A 15,516-nucleotide genomic window follows, 5' to 3' on the forward strand; every position below is an offset into this window, starting at 1 on the left:
TTAAATTCACATCACATTTATTTCTATCAATAATCTACTGCATAGGCCTATCCTACTTCATAAGCGTTAACACACTATCTATGACCAATGCGGGCAGTAATGCTCCTTTTAGTTGTTTGTTTACCAAAGGGAGAAGAAGCAGGAGGATGGTCTGGAAAAACAGCAACCCTGCGTTCCAATACCCATACTTCCCTACTATTTAGTATGCCAGAAAAAGATGTAGGGTGTCCCAATAGGCCTACATGCACTTCAATTGTAGTATGCTGAAAATACATAAATGCCCCACTAACTCCAATAGCATTTTGGAGTATTCATCTTTATTCTTGACATAATTAAAAAAAAATCTTCCTTATCTGGGTTTTTTTCTCTCTGTGGACGTCTTTACTTTAGTATGCAGTGTAGTAAAAGAAATAGTATGTGATTTGGAACGCAGGGCAAATCAAACAAGGGGGCGGTGTTGGTCTACTACCATGACAACTGTGCTGACGTGGAATGAGAGCCCTCCCTTGTTTATGGTCCGCCGACTCCGCCCTCCACCAGATGAAAATAGCTTGGCACTATCCAGCAAGGAGCCATTTGACAAGAGATTGTAGGCTACTCGGGTTGGCAGAATCGAATAGTCTACCATACAGTTTATCTGGGAGAGCAGAATTTATTAACTCGAACAGAAGAAAAAAGTATATTATCGGGGAAAGACGAGGAAAACAAGAGTATCTACGGAGCTCGGACGACGACCGCATTTTCCACAGCTTGGCGGAGGGATTCAACCGACTGAAGAAGGCGGAAGAGGAAAAGCAGCCATCAAATTCCGCTCCAATTCCTGATTTCTTCTATATAACTTTGTTTTACATTCCGCGCGAGGCTTTTCTCTTAGGTCTGTGCTCTTATTTAGATGGCAAGCTTCCCAGACTCTGTACACGAAAATGATATAGGTAAGTAGGCCTAATGCAAACTAACGTTTAGAATTTCTTTTTTGGGGTTTGACAAATTGTATGCGCGAACTATACAACGCGTAGGGTAGTCGGTAAAGGGAATTTGAGTTGTGTATGTCTGTTTGCCATTGTGTCACTGTCCATGTTGGAAATGCATTTATTGTTGTGTGGAGCCTGAGTTTAGACTTTGTGCCGTGTTCCAGTCATAGTGTGTGAGATTATCTCAATCGGTCTGTTAGTTGAGATTTTCAGGTTGAAATGTAAACCAAATGGTTACCTTTTTAAGCTAAATTTCACTGTCCTATGCAAATTAAGCTTGGGCCAAGTGTGGATCAAGAATGTGGATATGTGTTATTTCCTTTTCCTAATTTGTTTATTGTAGTAGACATATTTTTAATGAAACTTGCATTTGTTTCAATAATGGTTTAAATTCACATATTACAGAATAACTTATTTATCTTAAACCCCCCCACCCCTCCTTGTCTACATTGTTTGGTTTATCACGTTAGCCAGTCAGATGCCTGCATCAGTGACCTGCCCACTCACATGTCAAGAGAGTGTGGAGGTCATGTTGGGATCATATTCTGTGGGTGGGTGCAGGGGCGTAGCACATGTTATTATGGTGTATGGGAAGCTGTAGTCGTAACGCTCTTGTTGTCTTCCAGGTAAGCCTAAGGTGATTGGTGAACTCCAAGTGCCTGCTGCTCCCTTCGACCAGAAGTCTGGTCGTGAGGCTTGGACAGTGGCCTTTGCACCCGATGGTTCCTACTTTGCTTGGTCTCAGGGGCATCGCATTGTAAGGCTCATTCCCTGGGCAAAATGCCTGAAGAACTTGTAAGTATAATTTAAAACACAATGTTACTACCACTACTTAGACACAGCAACCATGATTAATAAAGGTAACTGTGTTGTTGGCCAATCTTCACACTCAGTGTGTGGTGTTTTCCTCTTCATCAGCAGGCTACACTGTGTCCCGCTGCTATGTTACCATAGTGTGGTAGCTGCCGCGGCCAGCACTGTTTGCCCCGAGCCGTCTCTATGCTCACATTACAGCCCGATACATATTCTGGCAACGGCTATCGCCGTCCAGCCTTAACCCCTCCTACCTAATGGATAGGGTAATAAACCCCGCTTAGGATAGGATAGGGTCATATCTGTGGAAACACTCGCCAGATCTAGCGTAAGCGAGCTGTCTCGCTCTGAGCCGCTCTGCTCGGTGGAAAAAAAGGCAATAGTTTGTATCTTTGGCTCCCTTTCTGCTAAATAGACTTCCCCTCTTTTTATAGGCCCTTGTGGCTTCAGTGGAACTGAATGATAAAGATCTTGTTTTTCCCCAAACAAGGTAGTGGCTTGTTAGCTGCCCTTTTCTTAAACGGGCAAAAACACTTTAACTTCCCAGCTGACAATTTACCCTTTTAGGACACATTTATGACTTTTCCATTGGGCCTAGGTCGGTCCGCTTTAGCCCCGCAATGCCAAGCCTAAGGTTGATCAGAATCATAAACACTATATTGATCCCTGAGTTGTTCCAATTCAGAATAGAAACATATAGAAAAAACAAGTCTAAGTGTGTAATATGTGCTTAATGCAACAAGGTATAACCTACTAATATTAATATAGGAATAGAAAGAAAGAAAAGTACAAATCTACCAACATTATACTAAAATATTTACACAAAATGACATGACATTCCATGCAGTTCCACAAGTGCCTGTGTAGCTCAAGTGCTCACAGCTGCACTGACTCAAGGTGACTGTGCTGTGTGTTGTTGACCTCCTCTTGTATCTTTCTCTATTCTGTGTTTGTGTAGTTCAGTGGGCCCTGGTGAAGAAGGCACCAACGCCTCCAGCCCTCGTCGTCTGTCCGGTGATGGAGGCCAGGCGCTGGCTCTGTCTGGTGAAACCCGCGAACACGTCATTGACTGTGGGGACGTGGTGTGGGGCATGGCCTTTGGCTCCTCGGTGCCGGAGAAGCAGAGCCGCTGTGTGAACATCGGGTGGCACCGCTTCAAGTTCGGCCAGGACCAGCTGCTGCTGGCTACGGGCCTCAACAACGGACGCATCAAGATCTGGGATGTTTACACTGGTGAGGACGAGGACACATTGTCCTTCATTAGAAGTAGTGGTTTCCCTCTTCAGCCCCATTCTTTGGTCATTGGATTACATGAATAGGTAGTGTCATTTTTTAAAGTGATTACGCCTGCTTCTTTGTGCTAAAACCCACCCACATCAGTGTTGGGAGTTAAAAGGCATTGGGAAACCACTCCATGGTGCTAAAAGGTGATATTAGTTGGACACTTAGAAATAAGTAAAAGGTCTGCTTCCAAAGTGAGCATATTATGGTTTTGAATTCTTCAGTTGGCCAAACCTGCCTTTTAGTGCTTATTTTATCATCCACATCCCTTACCTGCATGGCTCACAGAACAGACGGCTTTCTAATTGAAATAATCCAGCTGTCCAAACAGGCCACGTAATAGCTCATGTACAGTGGCTTGCAAAAGTATTCATACCCCTTGAAATGTTCCACATTTTGTCACGTTACAACCACATACGTACATTTATTTTATTGGGATTTTATGTGATACACCAACACAAAGTGGCGCAACATTGTGAAGTGGAATGAAAATTAAACGTGGTTTTGAATTTTTTTAATAAATAAAAAACTGAAAAGTGTGGCGTGCAAAAGTATTCATCCCCCTGAGTCAATGCTTTGTAGAACCACCTATCTCTGCCATTACAGCTGCAAATCTATTGGAGTATTTCTCTACCAGCTTTGCACATCTACAGACTGACATTTTTGCCCATTCTTCTTTGCAAAATAGCTCAAACTACAGATTCAGCATCAGATTGGATGGAGAGCGTCTGTCAATCACACTACAAACCACCCTATACACACCATTACCACAGTGAAACATGGTGGTGGCAGCATCATGCTATGGGGATGCTTTTCTTCAGCAGGTACAGGGAAGCTGGTTAGATTTGATGGGAAGATGGATGGAGCCAAATACAGGGCAGAAAAACCTGTTAGTCTGCAAAAGACTTGAGACTGGGACAGAGGCTCACCTTCCAGAAGGACTACCCTAAACATACAGCCAGATATCCAATGGAATGGTTCAAATCAAAGCATAGGCATGTGTTAGAATGGCCCAGTCAAAGTCCAGACCTAAATGCAATTGAGAATATTGAGAAAGACTTGAAAATTGCTGTTGACAGACGCTCTCCATCCAATCTGATGCTGAATCTGAACCTTGAGCTATTTTGCAAAGAAGAATGGACAAAATATATCAGTTTGAGATGTGCAAAGCTGGTAGAGAAATACTCCTATAGATTTGCAGCTGTAATGGCAGAGATAGGTGGTTCTACAAAGCATTGACTCAGGGGGGATGAATACTTTTGCAAGCCACTGTATTTGTAGGTTTTCCCATGTGACGTGTGTGTTGGACTCTGGGTGACCAACCTTTATTACCAAACACACAGTGCTCACACTTCACCTCCTCTGTTGACACAGTGTTGAATTGAGGTAGGCTGACATTTCCACAGCACATTTCAGTTTGTCATTCCAATTTCAGTTTCTTTATTTTGATAGATGAGAGAATCAGTCCTCCTTTCCTTCCAGGCTATACTGTCAGTTACTGTCAGTGACTGTAAACTAGAGATGCACGTAGCAATTCCTTTCCCCAACGTTAAATGGAAGTTTTAATTTAGACTAGTTTATTCTTCAAGAAAACACCTGAGGAAACCAATAAAGTTCAAATGTTTTAGAAGCCCTTTAGCTTTAACATTCTTCTAGACAATTACCAAGCAGTAAATGTAGATACTGTTATGTGCGGCGCGCTGTTTATTATTAATTACTACTGTGCACATTAATATAATGGTCCCGTCAACTGACACACACAGGCTACCAGACAGATTTACACACAGTTCATTACGTGAAGCAATCCGAGTTAGAGGTTTATGTCTGGGCTGAGATAGTTGCTTTAAGGGTGTTTTATAAAGTGTCTAGTTAAAGTTTAGTGCTCTACTGTTTGCTTATCGCCTTTTATATTGTTTTGAGTTGGTCTCCAGCACCGCGAGTAAAGCACATCATGTGTCTGTGCTATTCTCCCTCTCGCGGGGCAATGAATGACTAACAGACTTGTATTCCTGGAGCCGACTAGTGAGGCAGCAGACGTTTAGACGGCTAACCAACAAGTCATGTGCATCCCTTCTGCAAACATTGTTTCACTGAGAACTTCACTGTAACTTGTAAACATTGCTCAAACTTGACTGTGGAGTAGATGAGTTTTTCATGAGAGTGAATGTCTTTTTGCAGGAAAACTGTTGCTGAATCTGATGGACCACACTGATTTGGTGCGCGATTTGAACTTTGCTCCCGATGGTAGCCTGATGCTGGTGTCCGCATCCAGGGATAAGACGCTCCGCGTGTGGGACCTCAAAGATGATGGTATGTAAATGTATGTCCTTACTTTGAACAGCACATCCATATGGGTCCTGGGGCCTCAGTTAGAAGGGTGAAATGTGCGTTTTATTTATAGAAAGATTCTATGAGGTAAATTGTCCGTAATCCTACACCAACTTTTTACCCATGCGACGCTCAATGGTCACACAACAAAATAAAGCTCAGTCATCAGAAAAAACATACGCACATTAACTATAAAACACTTGCCACCAAATATATTGCACAATGCACAAGATGGCCTTCACAATGTGTATGTGGAGTGACTATTTTAGTGTTGAAATCAGCCTGTTATTTGGCCGATTATGACCCACAATCCAGTGCGCACCGGAAGTGATGTCACATTGACGGAGCCTCTGTATGACAAGAACCAGGTATGCGACTGATATATAAGCAAGAGGCAAGATCAAGGTGCAATGTTATGATGAAATGAATAAGTAATAGTATGATTGACAAAGTAAGGGTATGACAAATTGTAATCATTTGTACTATGTGGAATTTTTAAAAAGAAAGAGTATGCGATTTGGAAGGCAGTGATTGTGTGTGTTTTGTTGTGAGCTAGTGTTGTTAATGTCTTGTAGGTAACATGGTGAAGGTCCTACGGGGACATCAGAACTGGGTGTACTGCAGCGCCTTCTCCCCCGACTCCTCCATCCTCTGCTCAGTGGGCGCCGGAAAAGCAGTATGTACTACAAGTTCCTTTTTTTTAACTCATTCTGGTGGACTTGCTAGCTAGTGTGTGTGCTTGTAATTTAGGAATGCTCAATCAACCTACAAATGAAAAACACTACCCATCTGCCCCCGCCCTGCCATTACCACTTAAGAACAAACTATGCTTGGTGTCATGATAAGTTGAACTATCTGCATCTAGATTGTGTTTAGTCTTTTTTGTTTGCAATAGAGAAAAAAATGGCTTTCAGTGTTTTTTGACATTTTCACACAAAGCAGACCAAATGTTTTCACTACTGAAGTAAACATGTTTTGATCATATATTTCAGATAGCTCTTAAATGTATAAACATTGAAGTGGGGGGGGGGGGAGACACAAGTAAAAACCCTTTCTCCTGTAATGATTTAAAAAAACATCCAGCCCCCAACTTCTTATTTTGCTGTTTTCAAAACATTTCTGACCTCATGTTAAACTATGAATAATCTCAAAAGGTCAGTTCAGAAAACCATTTATTTACTGTTGAACTTGCCATATTTCTGCAGCCCTTACGGCGGACATGTTTCTGAGTATTGATTCCATTGACTGCCTACCATTACACAAAGTTGCAGCTCTTGATCTGAATCTGAAACAATGGTGGGAATGGTAGCTATGGTGGAAGCGTTGTCAGGCTGTGTGTGTCTACACTGTGTGTCTTGCTCTCCCTGTCACAGGTGGTGGCAGAGCGCAGTGTGTGATTGGTTTTGAAGGGAGCGCCGCGCTGACATTTTGAGCAGCCGGTGTAAACCGCGGACGCAAAGTGCGCAATGCCCCAAAGGCCTGGCCAGGGGCAGCCTGGCACCTGACCCGCAAAAGGTCACTCTGTACGTAGGTGCTGCTCCGTGTCTGTCTACCTCTGCTGTTGCAGTTCCTCTATTCATTTTTAATTTCAGTTTAGAACTATCATTAGAACTGGTTGTTAAATAATCCACCCTCTATCCACCATCACCCCCCCCCCTACCTCTCTTCCCCCAAACCCATCTCCACATCTCTCCCATATCTTTAAATTGCTCTGCCCACTGTCTGCACACCCTAGCTTCTGTTATCATTAGAGTTCTGTTACTGTCTACTACCTCAATGTATCCCCCTTGTAACATACAGTGTAACATAGTAATGCCAAGTTATACAAAACAGTTCATCCAAACTGCCCACTCCCTCCATATCTTCATTTAGTTGCTAACTTTTCCATCTGCTGTTCTGTGGCCTTTTCTGCTTTCATAACGAGCATTGAGAGTTGCTGCTGTTGGCAGAAAACAATTTAACAACAATACATTATACTCTATTCCCCCACATCGCTACATTAACACACTTGTGATTAGGGGTGGGACGGTACAAGTAATTCACAATACGATATTTTGACGATATTTGGCCCTCAAAAACAATAATATACAATACAAGATCGTTGATAAATTGCAAAAAATGTCATCTGCGATACATCACTATCTGTGTTACGGAAGAAGAAAAGATACCATTAAAAAGCAACAAGGCAGGAATTAATTTCTACAGAACAGTCATGTTATAATAACATATCTATATTTAAAAAAAATATATATATATAAATGTTTTTTTATATATTTTATTTAATAGAAAAATGTATATTTTGGGATTGTGATATTGTGTCGCACGAGAGATTACGACGATACATAGGAATATAGCTTTTTTTTTGTCCCACCCCTACTTGTGATGGAAAGCTTGGGATTCAAATAGAGAGAAAAAATATGATAATACTAATGGAGTATTTTACTTAAGTTCAGTAAAATACTAGTTATTCAAGAGGAAGAAATTCAACCTGTGACTGTTTAATGTTGATCTTTCTCTGCGGTAGTTCACCAGCAGTGTTTACAGCACTTAATAGCATTTTCACTTTCTAACAACCAAAATGTGAGATGCATAAGTTATATAGTTCTCTTATGATTCATTAATAAAAATTCAGACATGTCTGAAGGTCATTACTTTTTTTGCGTGTGTGTGTGTGTATATTGCCAGAGGAATCTATCCTTTGGACATAAAATATCCCTTTGTGTTGCAGTATCTGTCTCTCTTCGCAGGCTCCTGCCAGAGGTGCGAGCCTATTGTAAAGACAGTGAACTAAAACTCTGAAAGGGGAAACCAGTGGAGTAACATTATTGTTACCTTAAGTTACTACTTGTTTTATTTCTCTTTTTTGTGTAGCCTTTTTATGCTAAAACATAAAAGTATTTATTTATAATATTTAATAATGTATTAAAACAATTTGTATTTAAATTATGATGTAGTTCATTACTATTTCACATAGAAAGGTTGGAATGTAACTTCTAGTTGTCTATGTAGGTGTAGTATTGCATTTTGACCTAGCCTTGCTGCTTGTGTAGCATGTGCTGTTTTTGTTTGTTCAGCCTGGTTAAAGGTGGTAGAGCTTTACAGCTACAGATCTTGAGCATTACTCTGTTTGATTCTGTCCTAATTCCTGTGGTAATTCATTTAATTTGAAATGATCTATGTGCATATAGTAACGATGAAGTGTAAGATAGCACATTTTTCCATCATTTCTTTGACTTTAACAGTCCTGTCTTCACTTTGCAGGTGTTCCTATGGAACATGGATAAGTACACTTTGATCCGGAAGCTCGAGGGGCACCACAATGATGTGGTGTCTTGTGAGTTTTCACCAGATGGGGCACTGTTGGCCACCGCCTCTTATGACACCCGGGTCATTGTATGGGACCACCATAAGGCCACCATCCTGCTGGAACTGGGGTAAGAGATTTAGGATGTCTGTGGCTCACAATATGATATATTACAATTAGGGCTGTCAAAATGAACGCGTTAACGCAGGGTGATTCATTTCTGGAATTATCGGCGTTAATTTTTTTAACGCATGCGCAGAATGATCCTCCCCGTGCATCCCACCGGCTCTGTACTACAGTCACTCCTAACGTTGTGGCTGACCCAGGAACAGTAGCTGCACGCAGCCAAACATAGCGGCACGTTAGCCCGTGCTGTGTTTTAAAGTTTTAAACTGCCTATCATTTCATGTGCAGAATGATCCTCCCCGTGCATCCCACCGGCTCTGTACTACAGTCACTCCTAACGTTGTGGCTGACCCAGGATCAGTAGCTGCGCACAGCCAAACATAGCAGCACGTTAGCCCGTGCCGTGTTTTAAAGTTTTAAACTGCCAACGGCCACGTCTGTGTCGGGGGCATATAGTTTCTCAGCCGAGCTAAGGGTGTAAGGGCAGGTGTCGTACCGTATGGAATGTAAAGCCCACTGAGGCAAATGTCTATTTGTGATATTGGGCTATACAAATAAAACTGATTTGATTTGTGTAAAGTTTAAATACATGTGAATTTAAATGTCTAGTCTGTTTTCTTTTACAAACTGTTGATTCTTAAGCTGAGAAATCTTGCTGTATGATTGAACTCTTCTTCTCTTCTCTTTTTCCAGGCATCTCTTCCCTCCTCCTTCACCCATTTTTGCTGGAGGAGCAAATGACCGCTGGGTACGCTCTGTGAGCTTCTGCCCTGATGGCCGCCACATTGCCAGCATTGCTGACGACAGGTAACTGACACTCAATGAAGTTAGTGGTAAACTAAAATGTCCTTTGTCAACTTGTCTCTTTCTGTCAACATGTATTGTAGTTAAGTGGTGGGTGTCTGGGCAGGGTCTTTATTGCTTAAAAAAATAATGTTTTTTTTTTTTTTTTTTTTTTTTTAATGGGAGCTCTATGGACATTTTTTAAAGGTGAATTTGCATTCCACTGTACCAACCCACTTAAACCATCATCATTTAAAACTGGAAATTGGGTCAACTAAACCAGCATGAACATATTTCAGCAGAAGATGAACAAAGTGCTTGCCCCACTCTCGGTATGAGCCTCATGTTAAGCTTTGGGCCTTTTTAAAGAAAATAAATAGCTTTACTGTTTGTTGCACTTTGTTTTTCAATCTTGCAGCGAGTCTGAATAGCACAGAGCTACTGTCAGTTGGTCACAAGGTAGCAGTTTTTAACTGTGGTCCATGGTCGGGCCAGCGCAACCCTCCTCTGTTTTTTAAAATATTTAAAATTGTAGATGTTATTAGGGATTAAGAATAGAATGTCTGGAGCACAATTATCCCCTTAAATTAAATTTGATCATTATTATGTCAAATATGACACTTGTTATCTTTTCACGACGTCCAAAACCGTGTGTCCTCAGAGAGGGTTTCAATCTTTCATATGCAATTAAACCTATTAAAAATGTACTTTAAAGAGGACCTATTGTACTACTTTTCTGGTCTTAATTTCTTGTTTTACACTGCTATAGAGCAACCTGACACGAATCACATCACAAAAAACTATGTAGATTTTCGGGAAGCTCTTTCTCTTATTTTGGCGATCCAGCACGTCCTGTCAACACTTGAGTGTGTGTGCTTCGGCAATCTCCGCTCCCTCCGCCTGTGCATCGGCCATCTCCGCTACCCTGCCCCCCCCCCCCTCTTGCAAACCCCACTCCGTTGTGATTGGTTACCTTCCTTCCGGAACACTTTCAGTGGCGGGAAGCGCGAGCATGGACCTATAAGGGCGCGAGGCAGACGCGAACAGGGAAGTGACAGCATTACCATACATGGAAACATCCGCGTGGTCACGTCACAAATTTTTATGCGACGTCACGAATTATGAAAGGGTAGACCGCTTTGAAGACGTGACTTCTCGACTGGCTAGAATAGTGTTTAGTGCTCTGCACAGACACCCCAGACGGTCAGCAGGGAATACGTCGAAATGCATGTAAGTCATTATTTGATAATTTAGTATGGTTAAGCATGACTATGAATCATCATAACAACGTTTATAGGTCATAAAAGTCAAAAAGCATCATAGGTCCTCTTTAATGATTAAAAAGAGCAACACTAAATAATCTCTCATTTCAATAAAAATTGTTTTTCTACAACACATTCATGTTTTATAAGGATTCTAAGTGGTGGGACAACTTTACTGTAAGTCAACACCGTCAGACATTTCATTATGTAAAATGTAATAAAATCAGGCGAAATAAGGGACAGCTGTCACTATGAAGGACCTCTTGTCACATTCTACCTCTGCAGAGTACATTAGAGTCAGACAGGCTCTGATAAGTGTTGTAGTTTTAGAATATTTTACATTCTGAATCTTGAAAGTCCTGTGTCACAACCATGATATGTGAACACCGACTTACAATTTCTGAAGAAGTTATTTGAAATTTTTTGATCATTTTATTTTCCTGAAGTAGTTCATACTAGCACCTAACATCAACAGACAAACCAAATGGCTACTAGATAAATTCCATTTGTTATCTTTAAGAAACGTTAAAAATGTCAACACCGTCAGACAGGAAATCTGACAGAGTTGACATCTGACGGTGGTGATAGGCCAATGACGGTAAAAAAAACAATTTGAATTTGATACAAGTTCCACATGCAATTTGTTTAATAATCAACTGCCGGAGATAACTGAAGTGTAAAAAAATCCACACATGCTACATTTTGCATGCAGTATATGGATTGTGACAGCAGTGTCCTTGTGTGTGTTTTGTCCAGGCTGGTTCGTTTCTGGAGCATCGAGGAAAGGGCTCCTCAGGCCGTGGCCTCCCTCGCTAACGGCCTCTGCTGTGCCTTCTCCGCTGAAGGAAGTGTCCTTGCTGCTGGGTAAGATTGTAGCAAAAGTTTCAGACACACTCCATCCTTAACATTACATTAACTAGTCACACCTTATTGACATATGCCTTTATAAGAAAAAGCAGCCATGCAAAATGAGTTGTTATTTTTTTGTCAACTTGCGGTTGCTAGTTAGGCTGTATGCCAGTTCCACTGAACTGACCGATTGCTTATAATGTACCAGTGCACTCTCATGGATGGTAGGATGGCCAAGAGGAAAGAGGGGCCGACCAGTAACCATGAGGCCGGACAGGAGGGCGTTATTTGTAAAAACTAATGGTGGCTGGTATTACATGTACGGTGCCCATTATCTCTACCATTGTGTCCTTGAGCAAGACACTTAACCCCAAACTGCTCCAGGGGCGCTGTAAAATGGCTGACCCTCTGCACTCTGATCCCCTCTGAAGAACTTGAGAGGGGATATGCGAAGAACAAATATTGATGTACCTTTTTTAAATTGACAAAAACTCATGAGTTGTCATCCTTCTTGTTCTTTGTTTGCAGGACTCGTGATGGCAGTGTGCACTTGTGGGAGTCTCCTCGCAGCATCTCCAGTCTGCAGCACATGTGCAGGATGACTGTGCGCCGGGTGCTGAACACAGAGCAGGTGGAGGGCCTGGCCATCCCCACTCCACTCCGGGACTACCTGACCTATAAAGTCATCTAGAGCCTGGATGCACCACGCTGGACTTACCAAACCATCAATCCTTTTTTATTTTTGTTCTTCTTCTTCTTTCTTTTTTTTACAAAACAGTTTTTCATTGAACTTTTGTTGAACAAACAAAGAGAAATCGGAACTGGAGGAAGATAGTTACATTTTACTGAAACCACGGAGCCATGTCCTTGATTTAAACTCCACACCACATCCACAGCAGGATATTGTGTTATTTTGTACATATTTATTTTTGTAAGTGCTTTTATTAAGATGAGTGTGCTGCGGTGGGCGCACCATCCTTATACCTGTAAGATCACCTTGTTTTTCTAGGGCAACCTGTCCCCCTTTGTTGAGCTCCTCTTCCTCCTGGCTTAAGCCCAGTTCAGACCAAAGATTCACCATGCAACGAGCTGGCCTGGACGTTCTAAAACTGGACCTGGCGATTCAACATGTTAAATCTTTGGCAACTCCTTGCAACGGCATCAGCCGTGCTTCAACGAGCAGTTCACACTGCCTCGACTTCTCCCCCGCGACGCTCTAAAACCGTCTCATTGCGAGGCAAACCTTTGGTCTGAACTGGGCTCTAGTAAACCCTTCATATTTCCTCTGACTTGAAATGGCTGTTGCACTAATAATGTGAGAAGCTTTGCAGTTTGTTTGCTCTAAATGTCTGGTTTTCTGTTTGTAAGTGGGTACGCTTTAGGGAATGTTAAAAGGATGCATGGTTTTGAAGGCCAATACTCAGATCTGCAAATGACTCTGGAATTACACTGTCTTTACTTTACATTATTGTCATGGCATCCAAAGATAAAACTGTAAGCACTTATTGTGTTACAGATTTTTTTCTTCTCTGCAACGGTTTTGCCAAGTGAGTGTGCCATGGTGGTGTAGAAAGGCACACTCACTTCTCCTTGAAATCTGTTTTTAAACAGTTTATATTTCCATTACGAAATCATCAGCCACGTCATGATGCAATACAGTATGTAACCTAGTTACTGCTGCTCACAGCACACACAGCAGAGGGACAGTTCTTCATGCATTGTTATAACTATAGGTAGCATCAGAAGATGGCTACTTAACCAGTGAGCTAACATTAAGATATTGTTTAACTACGTTGTAGTTTGTTCACTGCAGAGTTTTATAGTTATTTTCAACTGCAAAATGCCAAATAAATCACAACATTAAGGGAACTTCATCAAGCATGTTTGTTTTAGGTTGTGCAAAGATAACTTAAAATAAAGTAGCTATGAGGAACTTTTAAATGTTTCTGAAACATTCTCATTTTTCATCTGATCATAAATGACATGTACCAGCAAACAATACCATTAGTGCAAATAATGCTTTTTTAATATAGTTTTTCTTAATGCCTTTGTCAAGGGTACGCTCACCCAGGAACAACAGCTTTCTTGATCACTTTTGTCCAAAGGGGCCGCTAGAAATAACACAAATGGAAAGTTCCTCTGAGCACCTTTTTTAAAATCAGATCTTCTAGACTCTTGAAATATATATATTGCTATACGTTACACTGTCTTTTTTATTGAGGTCGACAGAGAAGTACCATATTCAGAAATTCAGTTCTCAAATTGTTCTTGTCAAAGTTCTGCACAGCTTTACATGATGTGAATAGGTGAGTAAATGCATTGATCATATTGAACGGGGGTGCAAAGTTTAGAATTTTTTTTATTCCTGGTTTGACCAGAACGTTTATTTTTGTTTTAAAGCCACCATGGGGTGTTTTGGACCATAGGTAGCACTTATATAGAGCAATATATTTATGAGTAGGTCCCCATTTTGTCACACATACAATCCTTAATTTACAGTATGATCCAAATCCTCTTAATTGCCATTAAACTACACAAACTGGCTTATAACAGACTTTCAGTCAATTGGAAATGTTACATATTTGGACAACAATCAGTCCCACCTTGACATGATGTAGGTGTACTTCCACACAAAAGTAATCTCAATGGCAACAGAAATGGCAACAGTGTGTGATTGATTGTGTGGTCAGCATAAAGCCTTGCTACCAGTTTTGTGTTTGCATCTGCCAGTAAACTGCTATCTGTTATTATGCCTGTACAAAAATAACTTTATACAGAGTTCCCACGTGATCTGTATTTATATAAAAAAATGTATGATGTGTATAGAAATATCAACATTTTATTTTATTTTTTTCAGAGTGCTTCTGTTGAGCATTTGTCATATTGTTTCATGTTTTCTTTTTTCTTATCCTCTCAATGTGAAAATGTATACGAAATTACTACTCGCGTCTTACTGCTCAAGCCCAGAATGACAGTTATTTAATACGAGACTGTTTATTTTTCGCTTCATGTAGAATTTACTATCAAAAATTCCAGCGACCCTGTCAGTAAGCAAATTACCAAGCAATCAGCTGTTTAAGGCCTTTATGTCAACTGCACTCTTGATATTAAATATCCACAATGACTTGTGTAAGATTCTGCAGTCAGGCTGTTGTTGCCACAGGTTTTTTCCTTTGCAGATATTTTATGAACTGTCAGGTTGTTCATTTTCGGCTGAGATATAGAGGGTGTCTCATGAATGGGCTACAGTGTTTAAGTCTATAAGGACCCTTGATTGGTTACTCCATTACTTGTTTGTATATCTGCAACCATTGTGATTGGAAAAACACAGGCCTGTCTCAGTTAGATGCAGTAAAAAGCGGTGAAATATATCCAAAACATATGAATATATAACATTTATTTTCTGGGTGTGTGTGTGTGTTTGTAGTTTCAATAAAGGCCTTTTGAGAAAATACTGATTATAATGGTCTGGGACATAATTAAACAACCATCATCAAATATGATTTGAAATAAATTCAATTTACAATTCTTTGTAAAGAGAAATAAACTTTGCTTTGCCAACTGCAACTTTTTGAAATGCCCCACAGATGTACGATAAGACAGTGGCTGGTAAGGAAACTCTGTGTGCAATTTCCTGACAAACATGGTTAAACCTAGTAAAAAACAGTTGTGACAGCAGATATGGTAAAAGTACTACATAGCCTCCCTTGAGCAATCCTCCTATCAGCTGAGTGGTGGAAATTTACCAGCAGTTTACCACACCCACAGAGCTCTGTGCTCAGTGTGCACATGAACTGTG

At 40.9% G+C, this 15,516-nt stretch overlaps 1 protein-coding gene across 1 annotated transcript; it reads left to right on the forward strand.

Annotated features, from left to right (window-relative positions):
* The first annotated feature begins 530 nt into the window (after window positions 1–530).
* Window positions 531–15,193, forward strand: wsb1 (WD repeat and SOCS box containing 1). The gene is made up of 9 exons (XM_080053284.1): window positions 531–932; window positions 1,598–1,766; window positions 2,743–3,017; window positions 5,244–5,375; window positions 5,969–6,069; window positions 8,655–8,827; window positions 9,517–9,630; window positions 11,625–11,732; window positions 12,246–15,193. Exons 1-9 carry the CDS (start codon window positions 893–895, stop codon window positions 12,406–12,408), a joined length of 1,275 nt encoding a protein of 424 aa, XP_079909410.1. The 5' UTR covers window positions 531–892; the 3' UTR covers window positions 12,409–15,193.
* The last annotated feature ends 323 nt before the right edge of the window (window positions 15,194–15,516 follow it).

Source organism: Ammodytes marinus (assembly GCF_949987685.1).
Source record: "Ammodytes marinus genome assembly, chromosome: 3".
In the NCBI taxonomy this organism is placed as follows: domain Eukaryota; kingdom Metazoa; phylum Chordata; class Actinopteri; order Uranoscopiformes; family Ammodytidae; genus Ammodytes; species Ammodytes marinus.